Genomic DNA, 24,957 nt, shown 5'->3' on the forward strand with positions numbered 1-24,957 from the left:
CGGCCGGCCAGGGACACGTCTATTCTTCAGCGACCCCTCTGGACTACAACACCCAGAAGCCTCGTAGGAGAGCGGCTGCCTGAGGCATTGTGGGAGGCGTAGTCTAGAAAGAGGGCGGCCCGGAAAGAGGCGGTGGTGAGGCTTTGAGACAAGGAAGAGGAGCCTCCCTAGGAAGGCGGAGGGGGGGAGGGAGCGGGTCGTAGAGTTCCGCATGCTAGAGCGTCTCTTCCTCCCGAGCAACGGAACTAAGGGGAGACGCCCTCCGGAAGTGGTATAGCAAAGTGGGCTTTCAGCGGGAGGAGGGAGGATGATGGGGTCTCTCTCGCAGGGTCGTCGTGAACCCGAAATGGCGTTGAAGGGAGAAGGCCGCCCCCCCCCTTGGGGGAAATGCCCCTCCGTTGCCCCCTCCCAAACTGGCTCCTGACAGCCGTGCGGGGTCCCCCACCCGGCGCCTGCTTCCCCACCACCACACCTGTTCACCCTGCGCGCAAGCGCGCGCGCACAGACACACACACACACACACAAACACACACGAGTGTGCATGGGTGTAGAGACCACGTGAGTGATGCCTCTCTGGGGTGGCGAGTTCGGATCTCACCACCACCACTGGGCATCTCTCTCCAGGGAGAAAAACCAGCCTGGGTGGCTTTTGGGGGGGGTGTGCCAAAGCTACCCAGCGATTTCCACCTCTTGAGTATAGGTAGACTAACACTAGGAAACCTTTGGAAAGGGTCGCCCATTTGTCAGCATTGATTGGAGGGCACATTTTTTATTTAAAAAGGTACACCAATTTTGAGGAGACAGTCCACAATGTCTGTTATATAAAAAGGATGCAACCGATAAAAATAAATGTGTGAAAAGGGGTTGTGGGTGTTACATACAGCACTGATGTTACCTGTCTGTCATGGGTTTGGAGGGAAAGTTCCATCCTATGGGGAGTGGAAGGCGGGACATCAGGAGGAGGGGCTGTACTGTATATATATGTGGAGTCTGTGTGGAGAGTTGGGAGAAGCTGGAGGAGAGCTGAGAGAAGAAGCTTGTGTGGGAGTCTGTGTGTCAGACAGGGTACTACTGTGTGTCAGTCAGTACCAACCTGATAGGTTCAGGTGTCTGAATGGTTAGCCAGAACTGATAGGTTCAGGGTCTGTGCTTCAAGTTAAGTGTTCTGTGTGAACCAAACTGTGTGTATGTATGATTGAGACTAAGCCACGTTACTGTATCTTATTCACTTGATCCTTTTATTTTTCCCTGTGTGTTATTTAATAAACCTTGTTCTGTTATTTGTTAAAAATCCATCCCTGGTCTGTGTGACTTCTTATAGGGAATGGTTGGTGGCAGCTTAGTGAAACTGTGGCATATCCCAGTAGGTCTGGGTTTGTCACATTGATTGGTGTCCAGCGTGTGGGATACGACTGGTCCAGTTGTCCAGTGGTACAGCAAAGCCTTGGCAAGTGTGCCCAGAGCAAGGGGGGTCTAGTCAGGGACAATCTGAGAGCACGTAGGTAATCTTCTAGGTGTACCTCACGGGGAGGTGCGCTAGTAGAAGAACGTGTAACCTCAGATTGGGGACTAGATTAGGGAGCTCTGAGGCAACTTGTTTTGGCGGGAAAAAAGCTGAGGCAAAACTGTGTAGTAGAAGTGATTTAGCCTGCCTGCTGAGAGGCCTAGCAGAGGGGGGTAGACTCTGGCTCGCAACTGTTGCAAGTTAGTGCTGAAGAACAGCAGTAATCTATAGAAAGCTGGTTCTGAGGCAAAAGAAAAAAAAAAGTGGTCGCTTTATTTTGAGGCTTGACTTTTGAAAGCAGCCTGTTCTGGGGGGGGATTATGCCCTTGACTCGAAGCCAAATGGCAGAAATGGGTGAAGTGAAAGACCCCCAGGTTGACCAAGGTTCTGAGGATGAATTTGGCTCAGTGCAGGGTGACAGCACGGGAGAACAGAACCCAGAACTCAGGAAAATGCTCATAGCCCAACAGCATGAACTGAGGGTGAGGGAAATGGAGGAAAGATTAGAGAGAGAGAGAATGGAAAAAGAAGAAAGATTAGAGAGACAAAGAATGGAAATGGAGAGGGAGAGAGAGAAAATTGCTCTGGAAAAAGAAAGGATGGCGTTTGAGTTACGAAAATTGGAACTGATGAATCAGAACAATAATAACAATAGGGATTCTGAGGGGGGCCAATTGTCTAAGACTGACCTGAAGAAATTCCCTGTATACCACAAGGGAGATTGCCCTGAGGTGTTCTTTTCCCTAGTGGAAAGAGCGTTTGTGGACTTCTCAGTAAGGGAAACTGAGAAGATGACCATCATGCGATCTTTAATCAGTGGCAGCCTTGCAGAAGTTTATGCAGAGATGCCAGAGGAACTGATGAAAGATTTTGCAGAGTTTAAAAAACTGGTGTTTGCCAGACATGGGATAAATGCGGAACAGCTGAGGCAAAGATTCAGGTCAATCACCAAGAAACCAGAGCAGACTTTTACCCAAGTGGGGGCCCAATTGGTGAGGCTGCTAGAGAAATGGCTATCTCAGGAGGGGACAGAGACCTTTCAGCAGCTCAAAGACTTGATAGCGCTGGAACAATTCTATTCAGTCCTGCATGGGGAACTGAAATTCCAGGTGAGGGAAAGGAAACCGAAATCTGTGGCAGAAGCAGCCGAGATCGCAGATTTTATTTCCCAAATAAGAAAGCCCTTGGGTGAGGGGAAATCGATGGGGAAACCTAAAGAAACCTACAGCAAGTACTCTCAGGGACCAGGGAAAAGCCAGCAAGGGGGAGGGGCCCATGGTGAAGGGAAGCCCTCAGACATGAAACCAAGACCTCAGATTTTGGAGGGAAAACCAAAACAAGATGAGAAAGACTCAAAATATAGCAGAAAATGTTATTTCTGTCAGGGAAAGGGCCATCTAATCTCAGAGTGTGAGAAATTAAAGCAGCTAAAAGGAATTGTGCCTCAGGATTCGAGTGGAACCAAGCCAAAAGCTGTGTTCTGTGTCCAGAAAGAGCAAAGCCCCTTGTCACTGAGGGAGCCTGTTGCCATGGCTACTCAATCTGGAACAGTTACATCTGCTGATCAGGCTGAGGAAAATGGTCCTCTTGTGGAGGTCAAGCGCTGCTTGCTCGTGAGAACAGATTCTCAGTTGTTTGAAACAGCAGGGGTGGACGTAGGAATACTTGACCATCAGTATCGGGGGTTGAGGGACACTTGTTCCCAGGTGACCCTGTGCCATCCAGATATTATTCCTAGGGAATATATAATCCCAAATGAGAGCATGAAGGTGGCAGGGATTGAGGGGCAGGTGATCTCACTGCCAGTAGCGGAGGTACCTGTGAACTTTCAAGGCTGGAGGGGAGTTTGGCGGCTAGCGATTTCATCGACTCTGCCAGCAGCCGTGCTCGTGGGAAATGACCTGGCTGAACATGTGAAACGGGTGCTAGTGATTACACGTTCACAAGCCACCACGGGGACAGTTCAGGGGGGTAATGATGAGCCAGAGACGGAAGCAGAGGGGAGTTCAGAAGCTGTGGTGGAAACCTTAACCACAGACAGCCGATTTGGCCAAGAGCAAAAGGCAGACGCCACTCTCCAAAAGTGTTTTGAACAGGTGACTGACGCCCAGCTAACACCTGAAACCCCAGTGAGATTTCTAGAGAAAAAGGGGATTTTGTATAGAGAGACCCTGAGGAATATCTCAAAAGGGGGAGATGGGATCCGAAGTCAGCTAGTGGTACCTGAAAAGTATCGCCCCATGATCTTACAAAGGGGGCACTCTGACATGTTTGCTGCGCACTTAGGGGTGAACAAAACACAGCAGAGAATCACACAGAATTTTTACTGGCCTGAAATAGGGAAGCAGATCAAAGAATTCTGTAAACAATGTGATGTGTGTCAAAGGCAGGGGAATAGCCGCGACAGGACCAAAGCAAAGTTGTGCCCTTTGCCTGTGATTGACACTCCGTTCAAATGCATAGGGGTGGATATTGTGGGACCTTTGCCCAAGGCCACAAAGAGGGGGAACAGGTTCATTCTCACCATTGTGGACCATGCCACGAGGTACCCTGAAGCCATTCCCTTGACTAACATTGAAACTAACACAGTGGCAGATGCCTTGGTGGGGTATATGTCCAGGATGGGATTTGCCTCAGAAATAATCACAGATTTGGGCGCATCGTTCACATCGAAGCTCATGAAACGCTTATGGCAAATCTGTGGAATTAAGCACAAGGAAACCACTGCCTATCACCCTGAAAGTAATGGGTTAACTGAGAAGTTCAATGGGACTTTAATGCGCATGATTAGGGCTTACTTGGCAGAGAATCCAAACAATTGGGACCAGAAGCTGCAATCCCTTTTGTTTGCTTATCGATCAGTGCCACAAGCCAGTACCGGGTTCAGTCCGTTTGAACTTTTATTTGGGAGAAGGGTGAAAGGGCCCCTTGATTTGATCAAACAAAATTGGGAGCAGATCACCCAGGATGACCCACAAGACGTTGTGACATACATAGACACCTTGATGAATGACCTAAAGAGAAACCTAGAGCTAGCAGCAGAGAACCTGCAAGCTCAGAAGGTCAGACAGAAAACATGGTATGACCACAAAGCCAGGGAGAGGCACTTTGACCCAGGGGAGGAAGTGCTTTGGCCTAGGCTCTGCAAAGAGAACAAACTGCAGCTGGGTAGCCCAGAAATAAAATACTTGGGTCACATAGTAGGGGGAGGAGTGATAAAACCCCTCGAGGCCAAGATAGAAGCAGTTCGTGATTGGCCCAGACCCAACACCAAGAAAAAAGTCAAATCATTTCTTGGGTTGGTGGGCTACTACAGAAAGTTCATCCCGAGGTTTAGCGAGATTGCAGCTCCGCTGACCGATCTGACGAGGAAGAAGGCTGATGACCGCATCCCGTGGACCAGCGACTGTGAGGAGGCATTCCAGAGGTTGAAGCAGGCGCTCATCAACTATCCAGTGCTGCGTGCTCCAGACTTCGACCGGGAGTTCATCATCTACACCGATGCGTCTAACAGCGGGGTAGGAGCAGTTCTTTGCCAGGAGGATGAGAATGGTGACCAGCATCCAGTGTCCTACCTGAGTAGGAAACTCCAGAAAGGTGAGAGACATTTGGCAACCGTGGAGAAGGAGTGCCTGGCCATAGTCTACGCGATCCAGAAGGCCAAGCCTTACATCTGGGGAAGACATTTTATTCTGTGCACTGACCATTCACCACTGCAATGGTTAAAGACAATGAAAACCCACAATAGCAAACTTATGAGGTGGGCTTTAAACCTGCAAGACTATGACTTTGAAGTGAAGGTGGTCAGAGGGTCAGTGAACTGTGTTGCTGACGCCTTGTCAAGAAGACCTGAAGAATGAAGACGGCGAAAGAAACATGGACTATGTATATATTTTGATGACAAAAAGTTAAATGTACTTGGTTATTAAACATGATTGGTTTGTATGAATAAAGGTAACTTGATGTATTGTTAATGGTAAATGTTTAAATGCCTAATAGAGTGTAAGTATAAGTAAGTATGGTATTGTATGTTATTATATGACTGTTTTTGTTTGTTTTGGGTCCAGGTTGTTTTTTGGTGAAAAGCACCTTAGCTTTCCCCCTACAAAACAACTTATAAAGAGGGGAGGTGTTACATACAGCACTGATGTTACCTGTCTGTCATGGGTTTGGAGGGAAAGTTCCATCCTATGGGGAGTGGAAGGCGGGACATCAGGAGGAGGGGCTGTACTGTATATATATGTGGAGTCTGTGTGGAGAGTTGGGAGAAGCTGGAGGAGAGCTGAGAGAAGAAGCTTGAGTGGGAGTCTGTGTGTCAGACAGGGTACTACTGTGTGTCAGTCAGTACCAACCTGATAGGTTCAGGTGTCTGTATGGTTAGCCAGAACTGATAGGTTCAGGGTCTGTGCTTCAAGTTAAGTGTTCTGTGTGAACCAAACTGTGTGTATGTATGATTGAGACTAAGCCACGTTACTGTATCTTATTCACTTGATCCTTTTATTTTTCCCTGTGTGTTATTTAATAAACCTTGTTCTTTTATTTGTTAAAAATCCATCCCTGGTCTGTGTGACTTCTTATAGGGAATGGTTGGTGGCAGCTTAGTGAAACTGTGGCATATCCCAGTAGGTCTGGGTTTGTCACAGTGGGTATATCGGGGTATGGGGGGATAGAAATACATTGGATTACTTGCAAAAATAGCTTTCCCAGCTGTCAGGTTGATATCAAAATCCATGCAAGTCATTTCCCCCCCCCCCCCCAGGCTAACCAAAAAGGGCAGAAAAGCCTGTGGTAAGCTTTTAAAATGTCTCGTTTTCATTAGCAGGCCATTGGAAGAGATGCCAGGCTGGAAGGGCAAGAACGGACTCTGAGGAAACCTGTGGTTTGCAAGATGCCCCGGTTGGGAGGCTAAGCAGAGAGAGGCGGAGGCTACAGACCTTCTGACGAGGCTCCGGCAGATGGACTTTGTGGTTTTAGATTTCACTGTAAGCTGCCCCTTGTGATGGCTGGGAGCAGGAAATGCAGGGCAGCTGGAGTTCCCATTTCTGAGACTACAAACTCCAGTTCCACACCGGAGCTGAGAAAAATCCAGCCCCCTCGGTAACATTTGCTAAAGGAGTGACAGCAGAGGGAGTTTCGTTACAGGCCGGAGAGGAACACAAGAAATCTCCCATAGTTTACCACAGTGTGGTTTAATTTTTCAAAGGAGCGTCTTGTTGTGCGTTGATGTTCATGGATACTTCCCTTTAGTTTAATAAGGACTTAGCCTTTTGTTTCTGATCATGGGGCATTCTTGGCAAAGATACTGGAGTGGCATTGCCATTTCCAACTCCAGGTGGATTACGTTTAGTCAGAACTCTCCACTATGTCCTGTCCGTCTTGGGTGTCCCTGCACGGCATAGCCCATAGCTTCTCTGAGTTACTCAAGCCCCTTCGCCACGACAAGGCAGCAATCCATGAAGGGGATTTTTCCAGAAAAATATCTACTTCTGCTTCATTGACTATGTAAAAGCCTTTGACTGTGTGGACCACAGCAAACTATGGGAAGTCCTTAAAGAAATGGGAGTGCCTGACCACCTTGTCTGTCTCCTGAGAAACCTATATGTGGGACAGGAAGCAACAGTTAGAACTGGATATAGAACAACTGATTGGTTCAAAATTGGGAAAGGAGTACGACAAGGCTGTATATTGTCCCCCGGCTTATTTAACTTATATGCAGAATACATCATGCGGAAGGCTGGACTGGAGGAATCCCAAGCCGGAATTAAGATTGCAGGAAGAAATATCAACAACCTCCGATATGCAGATGATACCACTCTGATGGCAGAAAGTGAGAAGGAATTAAAGAACCTTGTAATGAGGGTGAAAGAGGAGAGTGCAAAAAATGGCCTGAAACTCAACATCAAAAAAACTAAGATCATGGCCACTGGTCCCATCACCTCCTGGGAAATTGAAGGGGAAGATATGGAGGCAGTGACAGATTTTACTTTCTTGGGCTCCATGATCACTGCAGATGGAGACAGCAGTCACGAAATTAAAAGACGCCTGCTTCTTAGGAGGAAAGCGATGACAAACCTTGACAGCATCTTAAAAAGCAGAGACATCACCTTGCCAACAAAAGTCCGAATAGTCATAGCTATGGTTTTTCCTGTTGTGATGTATGGAAGTGAGAGCTGGACCATAAAGAAAGCAGACCGCCGAAGAATTGATGCCTTTGAATTGTGGTGCTGGAGGAGGCACTTGAGAGTCCCCTGGACTGCAAGGAGAACAAACCGATCAATTCTAAAGGAAATCAACCCTGAGTGCTCACTGGAAGGACAGATTCTGAAGCTGAGGCTCCAGTACTTTGGCCTCATGAGAAAACTCCTTGTTGTAAGCCGCCTAGAGTGGTCTTAATCGACTAGATAGGCGGGATATAAATAAAATAAATAATAATTAAATAAAAAAGACCTTGATGTTAGGAAAGTGTGACGGCAAGAGGAGAAGGGGACGACAGAGGATGAGATGGCTGGACAGTGTCTGCGAAGCAACCAACATGAAATTGACACAACTACGGGAGGCAGTGGAAGATAGGAGGGCCTGGCGTGCTCTGGTCCATGGGGTCACGAAGAGTCGGACACGACTAAACGAACGAACAGGAGTTCTTTCATACTTAATCTTGTTTTCCCTGGTGGATTTGCGGAACAGATCTGGAGTGATCACCAGCGAATGATTTTGCTTCTTTTTTAGCTAATTGTTTGCAAACAACCCATTCCTGTTCCAATCTGGGACCCAGAGACATTTTCCACCAACCTGCCGGCCTGTATTTTCACCCCAAATCCCACCTTTGTTCAAACATAGAGAGACACGTTCTTTTCTTTTTTTTAATATTTCTTCAACTTTACAAGGTTACAATCATCTTAAATATTTCTGAAGTTTAAATACAATCTGTAATAATAATGTTATAAAATGTAAACTTTTCAGTGTTCTTTTTTTAAAAATTTCTCTCTTAAGTCACAAAGGCTAATACCTGAATGTTTGCGAAAAAGTGATTTTTTTTCTTCCTCCAACCCCCCCCCCCAAAAAAAAAACAAAAAAAGAGAACTAAACAAAACACAGAGATCCGGAGACAAAAGGCAGCCCCTCCCCCCTCCCGGAGACTCTTGTTTTCAGAGGTAGAATGTGGTTTCTTTTATGATTTTTATTTCTTATTACCTGAGTCAAAGAACTACCTATGCTGTACAGATTGCATGAACCCTCACTGTGTTCGTTTTTCTTTCCTTTCCAAAACCATCAGAGGTGTGTGTGGGGGAAACCCCTGAAATTAAATCTTAAGTTTGAAGTCGATATGCAAAGAGGGAGGAGGGAACTTATTATGGTCTCCTCCCACTGCCCTCCCCAAAAGTAGGAGCTCCCCCAACACAGTGTTGTACAAATGCAACCAACAAAAACACGCCTTAACTACTAACTAAAGGCACCCTCCCCACCCACCCCTTTCACAAGCGTAAAATTAAGCCAACAGCAAACACCCCCCCCCCCAAAGACAAAAATTTGATTTGGAGTTTAGCCACTTGGGAAGTCATAAAAGCAAGCAGATTTAAAATGCCAAATGGAGTGGAAAAGCACAGGTCCTCAAGGAGGGGGGGGAGGGTGCATTTCCATAGCATCCTGGTGACACCAGCGCTCTTTCCCCCCCCCCATGCCTTTTCTCCCTTGGAAGAACTGCAGATACCACACAAAACCATAACATGGGAGGGGGGAACAGCAGTCCTCCTTGGGGGACTACCAGGCAACCTCTCTGCCCCCCCCCTTTGGGTGCCAAGGGACCACTTCCAAAATCATAGTCGAATCCAGAATGGGCCCCCTTCTGAAGCCTTGATTATCATTAACCAGACCAGCCTTTGCATCCCCTTGCCCTCAAACCCTTTTAAAAGAAGCAGTTTTAGAAGAGGTAGCTGCGTTAAAAGGTCACCAAGTGATTCCCCCCCTTCTTTTTCAAGAACTCAGCAAGCAAATGGTATTTTCCCCCCCCAACCCCTCATATCTTGTTTGGAAGGGGCTCCTGCCCTCTCTTTTCTGGAAACCTCCCAGTCAAATGTACTGGGCCAGCTAAGATTGTTTTTAAAAGCCAGAGCAAGAGGTGAGTCCAGTTTACCCCCTACTCTACCCAAGCCCCAGTGAGTAAAGACATTCACTGGGTTTATTTTAAACCACCTCCCATTCCTACATCCTCCCTCCCCAAATACAATCAAGATCTAGACAGCAGGTCTGATTCCCCTGAGTTACGATCCAACCCGTGTTCAAAAGCTCGGATTAAGAAATACATTGGATACTACGCTTCGTCACAAGGAGACACACACACACAGAGACATACACACATATTACACACTCGACCCCCACAAATGTACGTGCTCTTTTCAATATATATCTATCTTATATATAAATTTTGATATAGAATCTTCTCGGCCCAAAAACCAAAAGTATATTTCACGTACAGGAAGGTGGGGGGGGAATCGCCCAAACCGCCACCCCGAGGGGCCGCAAAAGACCCAAGTGCTTGGTCTTTCTGCAGGTCAAACCAGTTGGATGATTGTGTCCCACAAGAGTAACTGCCAGCAATGGGCCAGGACAAGGGAGGAAAGTGAGTCTCGAAAATTTGATACCCCAAAACCATTCCCCAGAAACCTTTGCCTTCATCCGGGCAATCTTCTAACAGTTCATTAAGCCAGTATTTACAAGAAATTGAAAATCTTGTGCACCTCAGCCAGAGAATGGCCTCAGTCAACGCCCAAAGGGACACATCCCCCCCCCCCCCAGGGCTCCAGCCTGGGTCCCACCCAAGCATCATCCCAGCGGCGGCGAAGGCAAAGCAGATGCTGCCATAACTGGCTGGACAGGGCGAGAGGAAGATGGGGGAGGCGAAGTTTTCTAATGGGAAATGGGTGTCCACAGCCCACACTGGAGTCTCTGAATCACTTCAGTGGCAGATTAGAGGAGCTGTTCTCACACACCCTGCCACGGAAAGGTAAATCTGTAAAAGGAGCGCGTGAGCGAACGAGCCTCGCCCCCTCTCCCAGCACAACGGGCTGAACCCCCAGGAAAGGACAGAGCTTTCCCCCCCCATCCGTTGTATAGTCAAGGTGCCCTTGCCCCTCTGCAGATGTAGACACTCCTTCACCGACATTCGACACACCCAGATACTTCAAACACAGGATGCAGGAGGCGGGCGGCACCAAGAAAAAAAAGAAACAGCACCGAATTTCTTTTTATCAATTTTGTTTGTGGTGCTGAAGTCTTGGGCCAGATTTTAACACTCATTTTAAAACAATATATATACGGCGCCTTTCCAGGAGAGCAGGGAGGGAACTGGGGGGGGGCAGAATATTTGGCTGATCACTGGAGAAAAGAGAGATGTCGTCTGGTGATGGTATTTCTACCGTTTGCTTTTCCTAGGAGCGGTTGTGGTTTCTCTGCAGTCAATGTCATGCAAGTACCTCAGAGGCAAGACGCACCAGGTGGGATTTTTTCATGTTAGCCCGGCTGCCTCCAGGGGTCTAGACAGACACTGCCTTGTTGACGGGAGTCTGATTCTAACGGAAGCTAGAGATGCAGCACTATAGGATCCGGCCAGGACTCTTCTCTTGATTTTTTTTTGTTTGTTTGTTTTAAGGCCAGAATGGAAGCTGGACAGTTTGAACTCCCCAAACCTTTGGGAAAACGAAGTGTCTTTGCAAAGCACAAGACATGGGCAATGTGGCTTTGGAAAATATATGGTTTTTTTTAAAAAAAGACTTAGGTGAGGTGTCCCCACCCCACCCCAGCAACAGCTGGGTTTTACCATTCCTGCACTGTGATCTCTGCAAATAAAAAGAGGCGTGAAATGTTTTAAAAGGCTGTCAGGCTGCCTCTCTTTACTATCCCCGACACCTCAAAATCACAACATCCTTACCCCCAGCACCACCCATACACAAACACACAAGGGCATGTGTGCACACGCGGACACACACAGACAAGAGAGGTGGGCAGGCCATGCAGAATATCATCTGAGGAAACGCTGAAGCAGTTGTTCAGGCTCTTCCCACCCCATGTAAAAAAACTACCTGAGCTCGTGAGTTAAGGACACACTCTTCCTCCCCTGAGGGCCTGCCAAGATCTGAGGGGAAGGTGGTGTGGGGTGGGTGGGGGGTCGACATGGCAGCCCCAACAGACCCAGGGCCATCTGTCCGAAAGAAGAAAGCTAAAGCAAGTAACTGCTGAGAATAACTCTCTCCACCTGAATAAATGCAGATACATAAATGCTCTCTGCAGATCTGATTTTCTTTCTTTTTGGTTTGTCCTTTGAGAAGGGGAAAAAAAGATAAGTTTTTATCTACAGTCCAACCCCCAATTTTCCTTATATACTTTAACAGCATTTTTTTAAAAAACACACACAAAAGAATAGAGCTATCACCGCCACCCACTACCTTAATTGCTCTGTTATTCTTTATTTCTGTCTCCTTCCCAGCGCTAGCCTGTCCACACCCGCCACCACCAAAATCTTCCTGTCTGGAGGTATCAAAATAATAATAATATTATAATAATAATAATTTTAAAAAGGATCTAGAGACACGCACAGTGCAAAGCGTGGGATTTGCATGAGGTAAGACGTTCCGGGTCTACAATGCATCACGTCAGAAAGCTGAAACGGCACAGTGTTTTATCTGGCTCAGAATTTAACAACCACCTCTCCCCCGCCACACACACACCCCTTTCGCCCTGGTTAAAAAGCTCTTCTCGTTTCTTCTTCTTCTTCTTCCAATGTATTTGTTTGAAGGAAACAGGCCCACACACTCCCTCGAGGAAGAGATCCGTAGCTGAAGACACACACACACACAAACACACAACCTGCACTGGAAAATGAGTGTCAAAAGTTTGTTGTGGTTATTTGGTAAAAGCCACGCAGAAGCCACCTCTCCCGTCCCGTCTGGACCTTCCTGGGCGCTGACAGCTCCCTGGCACAGTGTGCGGGGGGGGAAGCGGGGTGTAGGGGTGGGCTGGGAAGCAGTTTGCACCCTTTTTACACCACCAGGCCCACTTCTGACACCCTCATCGCCCACCCTGAGTGGGTGCCCCTATCGTGCGTGTGGGGAAAACAGATCGCTCAACCTCTCCGGCCCCACAAAATCGCCGTCCGGAATTGCCTGTTGGGTCCCATGGGCTTGGAGGGTGTCAGAAGGGGAGGGAAGGAAGGAGGGAGGCACGAGGTGCCTCCACTGCCAGGGGAAAAGGGTCTGGAAGGAAGGAAGGGAAGGAGGAAGCGAGCATCCCAAGAGGGCCTCTTCTGAATGAATGCGTCGCCTGAACTGCAAAGGGAGGGAGGGAGGAAGAGCGGTGGGCTTTAAGGCGATGAGGAGTTGGTTGAGGTAGAAGCTGGTGCTGCGGGCAAACCACCCGGCGGAGCCACGGCTGCCCCGCTCGCTGTGCTGCTGGTGCCCCCACTGCTACTGCTACCGCCGCCCGAACTCTGCCCGCTGTTGGCGTTTCCTTTGTTGAGGGAGGGGAAGGCTGCCGGCGTCTGGGCAAAAAGCACCCCTGCAGAGAGAGAGAGAGACCCAGAAAAAGGTGAGGAGACTAAACCCCCCATGTGTATGGAAGGGGGGGAGGGTCCCTGACTGTGGCCCACTACCGTCTCCCGCCTGCCTGCCTGCCTGCTGGCCCTTCCTGCGGCTATTCATCCCTGGCCCATTCAAATCCTTTCTCTCCAAAGGGGAACCGGTTGCTGGGTCTGCTCCGGAGGCCTCCACCCATGTGGGCTACGACTCTTTCCTTTTCACCTCTCTCTCTCACACACACACACACACACCGACAGAGACAGAAAAACCTGGGCAACACTGTTTTAAAAAATGACTTTGACCCAAAACATCCAGTACTTTAAAGTATTTTAGGTTGATAAGTTGCTTGAACCCATTCAATTGTGTTTATAATTTCCTGTTGTTGTTTTTCTGGGCATTTTGCAAGCCACCCAAGGTCCGAATGGGCCACAAAAGCAAGAAGAGACATCGAATGGATGCTTATCGCCTGCCTGGCCTTTGTCTCCCTCAACCCCCCGCCCCAAAAGACACACCCCCTCTTCCCTTCAGGTACCTGTATAAACGATGCCATTGATCTCGACCGACATGCTGATGCTGTTGGTTCCGTTGGCTGGCGCTGAGTTCCCGGCCGTGTCTTGGCGGTTTTCTGCTGGGAAACAGACCAGGGTTAATTAAGGGTGTTGCAGGATGGGCTAAGCTTTCTCCTTATGTCACCCCAAGAAAGCCCCAAAAGGGTGTCTCTGGTTCTCCCACTCCCCACTGAGGATCCGGTGACTCCCACCTCGAGAGCCTTCGAGATCTCTAGCCTCACTGTTTTTCGTCGTGCTTTCCATTTAATCCTCTTTTACCATCTCATTTGATTTGGGGCACTTCGCCCTCAATATTGCCCGGAACTGCCTTGAGCCCCTTTTGCGGGAGGCAGCGAGGAGACAAATCCTGAGCGAGGCTGGAAGCTCAGCACCCGAGGGACTGCAGTTTGGCCTCTCGCTTTTTTCACTGGGCCCGCAGCGCCTGGCTCGGGAAAAAGATGGCAAACCCCTCTGAATGCACCAGGCCCTTCTGGACCGGTGGCCACTGACTTGGGATGGCAGGAGGACGGGAGGCAGATGACAAGAGGCTGGGGGAGGAATGTTCCCTGGCCCACCTGGGCCACACGCCCATAACCGTCCCCACCCCTAGTGTAGGAAATGCACAAGCAGAGGGAACAGGTGGGGAAGAGAAGCCTGGCGCAGATGGTGCCAGCTTGTGCTCGTTGGACAGTCCGGACACACTCCGGGACACAAACACACACACACACACACACACCACACAGAGAGGACCAGAAGCAGCTCCTGGCTGAGCTACCTTTTCAACCAGACTCATGCCTCCTACAGCACCATGAACGGCAGGGAGGGGAGTTGGCTTGTTGGCGTGGAGGCGTTTTAGAGCCAGCACACCTAACCTCTGGAGGGTGCTGGGGCAGAGAACTGGGGATGTGGGGGGGAGAGGGGGCCACCTACCCACCCTCCCCGCCGGGCCCACCTTGGCTATTGATGCGGATGCTCATCGGCAGCTGGGCCGTCATGGCCAGGAGGTTCTGCTGGAGGGCCCTCTGCATCAGGCGCTGCGGCGACGGCTCCTCGGAGCCCCCCAGCGCCAGCTTCTTCTCGGGGGGTTCCCCGGACTCCAGCTTCTCGCGCAGCTGCTCCAGGGCTGCCGCCTGGGCCGCGGCCGCCGCCTGCACCGCTGCTGCCTGAGCCGCCACCACGGGGTGGCCGGCCAGCGAGACGGGCAGGCGGCCGGGCACCGTGATCGGGATGGCCGAGTCCTCCTCTGCCGGACGGTCGTCGAAGAAAAGGAGAGAAGAGAATGGAGGAGGGAGGGAGGGAGGGAAGGGAAACAGGAGAAAGTGAAAACCTTTTAAAAAGAAAACTATGCTCCGGAAAAAAAAGGAGGCGGTGCTGCTTTTAAAACGAACAAAATCGGCTCCGCTCAGGCTTTATGCCCCGTATCTGATGGGAAAGGAACTCTGCCGATGCTCAGACACCTTTGATTCAAGCAGGGAAACTCATAACGCTTTAAGGCCCTTGTTGAGAGGAGCTGAGCCTTTACGGAGGATGACCTGCAAGGATTCCTCCGTGACCCGGCCTCAGCCGGGGGGGGGGGTGTCGCCTCCCAGTCCGCCAGGCAGAGGGAGATGGCCTGAAGCCCAGGACGGGCGCTGTCGCTTCCTGACCCACAATGAGTGTCCCACCCGAGGGAACCCCTTTCTCTTTCTGTCACCGGGCTTGAAAATAACTGAAAAGGGCTCCACCTACTGACGGAGGCGAGGCATGACAGCAAAGGCTAGGAAAGCCACCTCGGGGCTTCCAGGTGAGCCACGCGGTTGCTGAGCCCGGATGCCTCCAACAAGGGCCAGGAGGTTCTTGGGAGAACCTGAAAGGGGGCTGGGCTGGCAACCCCAACCCCAACTCCCCCGCCCCGTCCCTGGGTGCGCGCAGGGGCATGTGGGGGGTACCTTTCTTGATCTTGGCCACCGGGGCGATGGGGCTGCCATTGGTGGCCGAGGGCAGGCCCAAGGCCGGCACCTGCAGCTTCGGGGAAGGGAGCAGGCCATGGGGGTTGCTCGGCGAGTAGCTGAAGATGGAGCCGCTGAACCCCTGCCGGCGCCCCTCTCGGCGGTTGCTGTCGATGGCGGCCTGGAGCTCGTTGGGGCTGCTCAAACCCCGCTTCTCGCACTCGTACGGATACAGGTACTTCATGTACCTTCATGTACACATACACACAGAGAGAAAGAGAGAGAAAGGCAACAGGGCAAGATGAAATGCAATCCCAGACGGTGGAACCCACCCCTAAGCCCACCCACCGGCCATGCTAGCTTAGCTAGAGAGGACTCGGTCTTTCCAGGGGTGGCCCCCACAACCAGCAGGAGGCCCCCTGTTCTGCCTTTGGCCAGAAAGCACACGCTTCCCCCTCAGAAGATCCAGCGCTTTCTGCACCAAGGGGACAAGACACCCACGGAGCCCCTTCCCACAGCTTTTTCTGGGGGAGGGGGCAGCAGAGGTTGGTGCAGGGGTGCACTGGGAAAAGGGTGCCCTGGTTTTCTGAGCAAGCAGAAGGGTCGTCTGCCAGCAGGAAACGGAAAGAACCCAACCCGACGGACATGATCCCACTGCGGGTGGTCTTGCAAAATGCCCTTTTAAGACAGTATTTTCATGGCCATGCTCGACGGCTCGCCATGGCCACGAAAGTGAAATTACATGGCTGCAGACCTTGGAGATGTGGCGGGTGCCGAATGCAAAGCCCTTCGTATTTTCTGGTTGCCAGGGAGGGTGAGGAAATTAGTATTTTTTCCCCTTCCTTTTATTTTTAACCCTGAGCAACAGCTGTTCAGGAGCTAAGGGGTCTCCTTCCCTTCCTCTTTGCCTTTCCCTCCCTCCCTCCCCCACAAAACCTTCCCACGTGCTCCCTCCACCCCGCCTCCCCTCTCCAAATCCCCTTCAGCCACCTGGCCTCCTGAATTCCAGACTAATTAACTTTAGCCTTGATTAGGGTGGATGTGAAAGGTGGGGGGGGGAGAGGGAAAGAAACTTAAAAATGGGGGTGCTGGGGGTGGAAAAAGAACAAGAGGGAAGGTTCCAGAAGGAAAACAACGGTTCTCCTCCTCTTCCTTCCCTTCTTTTGCCCAAAATACGGTAATAATTTTTGTGGGGGAGGAGGAGATAAAACTGACACACCTTAAACCCTCTTAAAAAACATAAACATGGCCTCAGCCTATGAAGGCCGATTGCGGGCTGTGATCCTGCAATAAAAGCCTTTGCAGGTGGAAAACTACAACTCCCATTATCCCCGCAGCCATGCTAACCAGCATTGTGTGGGCAGGTGGGGGGAGGGCTCCCCTTCCTGGGGACTTACTGGGTGCGGAGGGTGAAGGCGGCGCTGGTTATGGAGGTGGGCAGCTTCAGCCCCTTGGTGATCTCCCGCCAGAGCTTCTTGTTGATGACCTCCACCAGGCCGCCCTTCTCGGTCACCAGGACGTAGAGCATGAAGAGGTCCAGGACCTGCTTGGCCATGATCGGGATCCTGTTCACGGGAGTCCCTGCAGGGAGGCACCGAGGGGAGGGAAGAGGGTGGGCAGAAAGAGAGAGAGAGAGAGAGAGAGAGGTTGGGGGGACGGCTGGGCTCTCAACCCCGCTCTGGAGGTGGCCGTCTGGACACTGGCCAGACCAGCTAAGCTTTGTCAAAATGGAAAGCAATGCAGGCAAAAGGAGCCAAAACAATCTCTCTGTGTCTGTGTGTGCGTGTGTGAAGAGGGCCACGGGGACCCCAAACTCACGGCAAGCTCCACTGCCTCTATGAGTGCATTTCTCCCCCATCCTTCTCTAAAACGTTTACAGACAACGACACCCTCCCAGGATGGTTGCAGGGGGTGGGCCAAATCCATCCCCCCCATCAAATGTCCCTCCCAACCACTGCCTGGTGCCGAGCTGGGATGGATCCAGGCAAGGCCCCAAATTAGGGTTCGCCCCCCAAACACAGAGTCCAGCTGGGTCGTCTTCTCTCGGGGAAGGTGGGGGCGTGTGTGGGGCCTCTGTAATCCTCCCTTGTTCCCAAGGAAGGGGGGAACAGCTGAGGGGGCCGGATGGAGGGATGGATGGGTTGATCACAGGGTCCCGGACCCCCTCTTGCTCCTCAGGGCTTAAAAGCCGGGGTCTCCCTCTGGGCATCCCAGCTGCTTCACTCTGGATTGTTTGGGGGGGGTAACTTGTGAGTGTGTGTCTGTGTGTGTCTACACAACGGCTTCCCTCCTGCTTGGAAAACAGGCTGACAATTCTCTGCAGCCGCTCTGGCCCCTTCGCGGATGGGGAAACCCCCTCCTCTCCCTTCCCCCTTGAAGGAAGACCTGGCACGGTTTTGAAGTAAAAGGGCCACGGACACCATTGTTTGCTTAAATGGGCTGGTGATGGAGGAGGAGGTTGGAGGGAGGGAGGGAGGAAGGATCCCCGAGAGGCGTGTAAACCTGAAAAAACCTCCTTCAATTTCCTCTCTCTTCCTCCCCCACCCCCGTAATGGGCTCTGAGATGCCAGAGACACACACACACCCTCGGCCGGGCCAGCCATCTGCTTTCTCCCTTCTCCCAGGGCCCCTCCACCAGAAGATTCCTGGACTTAAAGGCATTAAATCCCTCCCTGCTCAACGGCTTTCTTAGCAAACAGGCAAGGTGGGTGACCGTCTTGTCCGGCCAGCCGGCTGACCGTTCCCTTCCTGGATTCAGCCGCTTGTTCTGCCAGGGAACCTGTGGATTTAGGGGGCAGGGGAAAAAAACCTATGTGGCTCCTTCACATCCTGTTGGGGCTACAATTGTGCTCACCTCGTTTCTGCATAAAACTGAAAAGGTCATCCAGGAACTCTTTCCTTTTGGGGTCCCCGTCAAGTTCGTACAACTGTGGGGAGAAAAAAAGAGAAACAGGGAGAATCGATCACTCAGGATTCTGGGCCAGAAAACCAGGGTTGAATGGGGGGGTCGGAAGGAAGCCTGCGTCTCCTGCTTGTACGTTTCCAAGATGCGCGGAGGCTGATCTGCGCCCCAGCCTGCAGGCCCCCCCCCCCAAGACTCTTGGCTAACTCTCACCAGACGTGGGCCACTGCCCAGCCCTGCCTAGCACAATGACGGGCCGAGGCCTTGTGTCTTTATTTTAATCTCAGTGAGGTCACTACTGTACTTGGGGTGGTTTATATATCATGAAAACCAAATTTATGGAAACCCAGCCCAAAACAAAATACTCGTCATCTCCCCAAGGAGAGCGGACGCCACCAAAAATAAAAATAAGCTCTAAACAAAATTGCACCAAAGCGATTCCCGCACAAACTGAATAGCCGCAATAGAACTCTAATTAGGAGAAAATGTAACAGAATGTAACCAGTTAGGACAAAAAATGTAACAGAATGTAACTACTTAGGACAGAATGTAACTAATTATGACAAAACAGGGCTTCTTTCATGCCTTATTTGCTATAAACATCTTGACCATTTCTCCAGAGAACCACGGGTTGCATCTGCTTATAAAAGGTCTGTTATAGAACAAAAGTGTAAGTTTTCAAGCACAAGGAAAAAAACCCTCACAAGTCCTGCAACCTGAAGGGGGGAAAAAAGGAGTAGAAATCAGGGAATCTGCATCAACAGATCTGAGGCGGAGTTTTTCATGACCAGTTTAGGTCAGCTTACCACACTTTCCCTCCTCAATTCACTTTTCGTCCCCCAGGAAAACCTACATTCCACCAGCAAGGCTGCAATTAAAATAACTTGGCGATAACCCGCCGTCAGCCGTGCACGAAGGCAAAGGGTGCTTCGGGGGTGTCTCTCTCTCTCTCCGTCCCGTCTCCCCCCAGACTTGGGCCAGAATCGGGACAAGCCCTCAAAAGAGGGGAAGCAAAAAATGGCCACCTTCTCTTGGGCTTCCCTCCTAGTGGGGAGAATGATGTACAATCGCCCCCCCCCCTGTTGGCCGAAAGGGACCCCCACCTCCAGCTTTCTATTATGGCCGGGGCTGGAGCGGGAAGTGTATTTCCTTCTTGCCACGCAGGATGGGACCCTTTTGGATGGCCCACGTCGGAATGCTGAGAGCTGCCGCCTGGGTCCATGGGCCACGCCTCCCCCTCCCCGAGGTGCAAAGGCATGGGGTGCCCCACTGCTCTCTCCCTCTCCGGCTATTAATAGCTCTCTCTCCCCCCACCCCTCTTTCTGGCAGGAATGTTCCTGGGCTTCCAGCAGCTGCCGTTCAGCGCCAGCCGAAGGGGCTCCTCTTGTGACCTCAGCCCAAACCTCAGGCCCTCAGACCTCACGGCCCGTGGGCACAGCCCGCCTGGCCACCAGCCACATCGTGGACCTGCGGGCGCGACCGCATGGCTCCGCTTTTTCCACCTGTCTCCCTCACAGCCGGCGAACCTCTTCAATGCTGCGCCCTCCTGGAGGGCACGACTGCCCACCCACGCTGGCCTTGGAGGATGGGAGTTGTAATCTAACACACTCGGTGGGCAGCAGTTTGGATGTTTGCACCCAGCCGTCAAGAGCCACGCGTCGGCCTTCAGCGGGAACGTGGTGGTGCCACACCTTTCCCTGCTGTGGTTCCAGCCCAGGAAGAAGAGACCACACACCCCCTCTGAAGGCCACGGCATGTGGCGGGGGCAAAGTGGCCTGCGCAAGTCACACCGTAATCTGCTTTGGGTGTTCAAAGCAAAAGAGAAATCAAAGAAATGCGGGGGGGGGGGGGTGAGGGACAATGTCTTGTCCCCTTTTCTGGCCTGATTTACAAAAAAAACCACCACCACCCTCCTGTCCTAGAACGGCAACTCCTGCAGAGGAGCGGCAGGGCGCCTCCCTTGAAATCCCAACGCAGAGACACACACACCGCAGGCTCTGCGGAAGGAAAGGTAGCCGAGAGTCAGGGAAGCCCAGCCGAGCTCATTTCAGCTTTTCAGAGATTTGGACATTCTTGCCTGCAGAAGAAAGACACGGGGGGCGGAGGAGGGTGCTAACAAGGCCCACAAGCCATCAGTGGCTGGGGCGGGTTCCTTTCTTCAAGCAGGGAGCCATGGCCAGCCCCTCCCAGCCTTTATGGCTCAAAAGTGAACAGGCATGGGGTGGAAATAGAGGAACCGAAAAGCGATATTTGCGTCTGCTGCCTCCGAAACCCAGAAGCCCGTTAAGCAACGCATGCCGTTTCAAAGGCCATTTCCTGTCCCTCTGGAGGGACTGAGAGGAGCAGGTGCATCCAAAAATAATAATAATGATAATCAAAAAAATAAAAATTCCCACATGCCAGGGGCTTTTCAATGAGTTCCCCCTTCTGTGAACACCCATCGGGGCCCCAAGGTGGAGGAGGACCTCAGGGCGCTGCTAAAGATGCCCAAAGGAGGTGGTTTCTTCCCCCCCCCCCCAATTACACACTTCTTTGCAGCCCAAAGGCTGCCATCTGGTGCTGCCCTGAGAGGCTATCTGCCTGCCCCCAAGCCAGCCTGAGTTCGGACTGGCCTCCAAGGACACGCGGTGGGAAAAGGGCTCGGCCGTGTGGTGGGGTTCGCTTTTGGGTCCCCCCCTTCCTCCAGAAACTCAGAGGCAGGGACTCCATCAGCCTGCTTCTTCCAGCGCCCCCCCCCCAAAAGTCAGCCTCAGTTCTCGCCCATTCGTCCAGCACGCTTCCTTCCCCTTCAGCTGCCTGCCTGCCTGCCTGCCTTTGGGGACACGTCTCTCCTTCGTTAGCATGAAAAATGAGTTCCTTGCTTGATCTCCGTTTAGCCCTCTTGCCCGAGTCGCAGTTATTGGTGAACTCCCTGGGAAAATTGTTGGGCATTTTGCTTTCTTGACATTTTTCTAAACTGTTGCTTACATGGTTTCATCAGAGAAAAAGGGGGCACAGAAATAAAAGCACAAAAGTGGCAGATTATAAATTAATGTTAATCCTGCCTTTCTGCCTCAAAGGAGCTTGAGGCGGTATTCTGTGCTCCTAACAGCCCTGTAAGGCAGACCAGGCGGTGTCGCTACGATTCCCACCATGCATCTCCAGTGGCTGATGGGGTTGGGAGTCCTCTCACATCTGGGAGGGCCTCCACTGGCTGTGGCCAAAATGAACCCCCCACAGGGCACATGCTCTAACAGGGCAATCTCCTCCCTCCTTAAGAAACAGCCACGTGCCTGCTGTGGCCCTTGCAACCCATCCCCCCCATCTACATGGCCACCTATGCTTCGGCATCCCCCCCCCGATCCCCAACTCCCATTGGGGGCACATGGATCTCACCTCGGCCATCACGACAGAGACAGGAAGCCCAGCTGTGTGGGGGGGCAAGCGGAGGAATAAAAGATCCCAAGACAGATGCACACCCCCACCCCCAAGAAAGAGGACAAAGCAGCGTCCACGCTGGCTAACAAAGCTGGAGGTGGGGTGGGTGGGTGGGGATTGGCCTGGGGGGGCCACCCTCCATGGTGAGCTGGGCTTGTCAGATAGAGCCTGCTGAGTGGGGGGGGGGGTAAGCGGCAGAGGAAGGCTTATCGTCCCCATCAGGCCTTGAAGGAACCACAGAGGAGGGGAAGGTGGCGGGGGGGGGGGGCGATGGTGGGACCCCTGCGGAAGAGGAAGTGATGCCGGAAGATAAAAAACGGGTGGCCATAAAAGCCAGTAAGGGATCCAGCTGGGAAAAGGATCCCCCGCCCCACCCCCAAAATGTACCTCTTCAATGGAAATGAGGGGCACGGAGAGAAAGGGCAGCTGGGGGGGTGGGAAGAACTTGGAAGCAGGAATAAAACTCAGTGGGTAAATAAAAGCTGGTTCAGAGGGAGAAAGAGGGGGAAGGAAGGAAGGAAGTGCCCCAAGGCCCCAAAAGCCGTCCCGTGGGGAGAGAAGCCGGCCGGTCCTCCTCAACCCAAACCCTTCCCTGTCTCTCGGGGGGGGTGGGGGTGGAAAGGGAGACAACCCAGTGCCACCCCCTTGCTTCCACACACGGCACAGACCAGACGTTTACACACAGAAACCCTCTATTATGGGGAAAGGAGAGCAGGAGAGCAGGCAGCCGGAGAGAGTGTGGGGTGTGTGGGGGGGGGACACACACGATGTGTTCTCCATCCCCTGCACGTGTTTCCACAAGGCTTTCGCCCGAGCCTTAAAAGCCCCCCCTCTCTCTCACACACACACACACCCTCCCGCAATGCCCTCTCGCTCTGCCCCCCCCAGTGGGACCAAGCCCGGAAGCCCCTCCCCCCCCCAGCCATCCAGAGGGCTAATTAATTAACACACCCCTTCCTCTTGCAGGGCAAGGAGCTGAAGCCGGCTAAGCTGCTAAAAGCCCTGCCAGGAAAGAGGCTCTTCCAGCACCTAATCCTGCCCAGGGATCTTGCGGGGGGGGGGGGAAGAAACCATAAGGGGGGGTAACCAGGCAACAATGTTGCAGCCAGGCTCACAGATAGACAAACCTCTATTTCAAACCCCCCCCCAGGAAAAGAGAAAACATTTGATACCAACTTGGGATATCAAAATGCAGGATGCAACCTTTCGGTTAACACGGGACGCTTCCTCATCACCAAGCAGCGGAGCCACTCTGAACTCCAGCTGTCTCTATTTCTACTCCCCACCACCACCAGCAGCAGAAGACCTTCCTTTAGCTGTTAATTCAGCTAACTGATAAGTTAAAAGATGGATCGCCTGATGTTTGACCCAGGAGGGGCAAAGAGGCTGCAAAACGAAGAGGCTGCAGGACAAGGAATACAAGGACGTACTTGGAAAGCAAGAGCCCTCAGGTCTGAAGGCAGACTGCCTCTGCAGCTGGAGGTTTTGCTAACAAGAATTGGGGCTTAACAGACACACACACACCCCTGGTCAAATCCTCAACGTGGAGGCAGTTTAAAGTTCACCCCCTCCGTCTCCTTGGGGGAAAGAAAGAAGCCGCCTGCTCGCTCACAGGCTTCCCAGACGGGACTCTCTCTTTCCGAGATTGGAAGGGAAACGGAGCGAAAACCCTTCCCCCCCCCCCCAACGCACGCACGCGCACCCACCAGCAAGGGGCGAAGATTATCTTCTCGGGCAGCTAATGCAGAGAAAGCCCAGATCAATATTTCAAAAGAAAGTCAAGGGACCCTCCCGGGAGCCATTACGCAGCGCCCGTGCATATCCCCCCCTCTCGGCCAGGCCCCGGGGAGGGCGCAGATACAGCTTGCGCTCCCTCAGGACACATCCCCCTTTCCCCCTCCTTCGGCCAGGGCCACGATCAGGGAGGAGGGGGACGATGGCAAGGAGGGGTTTGGGTCTCCGCGGCCTCACGTGGCCTCAGCGAGCACCCGGCGTGGCCTCCGACGGGGCTCTCCTCTCACTCTTCGAATGTAAAACAAAACACAACCCACCTATCCTTGCCCCATAAACCATTTGTGGGATCCACTGGGGGCCATTTGGGATACACCCCACCCACCCAACAAGCTGGGCAGCCCCAAAAAGCCGTTCCTGCCCCGCCAGCTGCAGAAACCAAAAGCCGGCCACTTTCGAGACAAAGTCATGCTATTTATGACCCAGCCCTGAATTCTGTCTCTCATCAGCGATCACAGGCTACTTCTCATTTTTTTCCCTTTTAATTTGCTGAGCAAACACTGCACTTAGGAGAGTATTATGGTGTGTGTGTATATGTGTGTGTGTGTGTGTATGCGTGTGTGGGAAATACAGCTCCCTTTGTTCCTTTTCTGGTTGCGCCAGGTTCAGCTCCCTTCGGCCCTTCCTCCAGACACATCAAACACTTCATCTGACTGAACTTACATTTTTAATAGGGTTCTTATTCTGAGTTTTAATAGGATATGCTTTTTAATATTGTAATCATTCATCATTTGGTCTTCAACTTTGTTTAATACTGTGTAAGCCACGTTGCATCCTTTAGAGAGATTACAAACAAGCAAAGAAAACCCTTCGTGGCCACCTGGGTCCCGTGCACAGTGGCCACCCCAGAACCGAAAGCAGCGCGGAGAGGCGAAGGAACGGCCTCTCGGGTCAAAACAGCCCTCAGCAGCCACCAAAACCATCCGTGACACAAGCTTCCAGGCTCACACAGATCTCTTCCGCAGCAAGTTGATTCAAGATTCCGGGGACCTTCAGAGGTCTTGCAGAAATGGCTCCTATACAAGGCATAGCCCCCTTTTCGGAAATGATGGTCCAGTCACTTGCTGGGCCAAAACCCCCCCCCATTAAATGGAGGAAGGGAGGGGAGAGGGTGCATCGCAGCGAAGGGGCCCTTAGCCCAGAGAGCAGTCCCTGATAAACAAAGTCTAGACACTTCCATAAATTCCTTTTTCTTTTCTTTTTTTTCTTTCCCTTTTTACAAGACTAGAAGAACGGGGGTGGGTGGGCAGGAGGGGGGAGGAACACAGCCCATCACAAAGCAACGGAAATGCTGCCAGCC

General features: G+C 51.9%; 1 protein-coding gene and 1 long non-coding RNA gene across 4 annotated transcripts in view; one reads left to right on the forward strand and one right to left on the reverse strand.

The window, feature by feature from the left end:
* The first annotated feature begins 189 nt into the window (after positions 1-189).
* LOC140701662 (uncharacterized) lies at positions 190-11,895 on the forward strand. Its single transcript, XR_012080574.2, has 2 exons — positions 190-271; positions 6,324-11,895. It is a non-coding gene; the product is annotated as an uncharacterized LOC140701662 (long non-coding RNA).
* ARID3A (AT-rich interaction domain 3A) overlaps positions 8,351-24,957 on the reverse strand; it is a 30,004-nt gene continuing 13,397 nt past the window's right edge. For all 3 annotated transcript variants that reach the window (XM_072977816.2, XM_072977817.2, XM_078378987.1), the window contains 6 exons: positions 18,402-18,474; positions 16,945-17,128; positions 15,548-15,795; positions 14,572-14,862; positions 13,604-13,696; positions 8,351-13,051 (listed from right to left, as the gene is read on the reverse strand). In XM_072977816.2, coding sequence (XP_072833917.2) covers positions 12,858-13,051; positions 13,604-13,696; positions 14,572-14,862; positions 15,548-15,795; positions 16,945-17,128; positions 18,402-18,474 — 1,083 coding nt within the window. In that variant the 3' untranslated portion in view covers positions 8,351-12,857. The remainder of the gene's footprint in view (positions 13,052-13,603; positions 13,697-14,571; positions 14,863-15,547; positions 15,796-16,944; positions 17,129-18,401; positions 18,475-24,957) is intronic.

The sequence above is a fragment of the Pogona vitticeps genome, chromosome 7 (assembly GCF_051106095.1).
Source record: "Pogona vitticeps strain Pit_001003342236 chromosome 7, PviZW2.1, whole genome shotgun sequence".
NCBI lineage: Eukaryota > Metazoa > Chordata > Lepidosauria > Squamata > Agamidae > Pogona > Pogona vitticeps.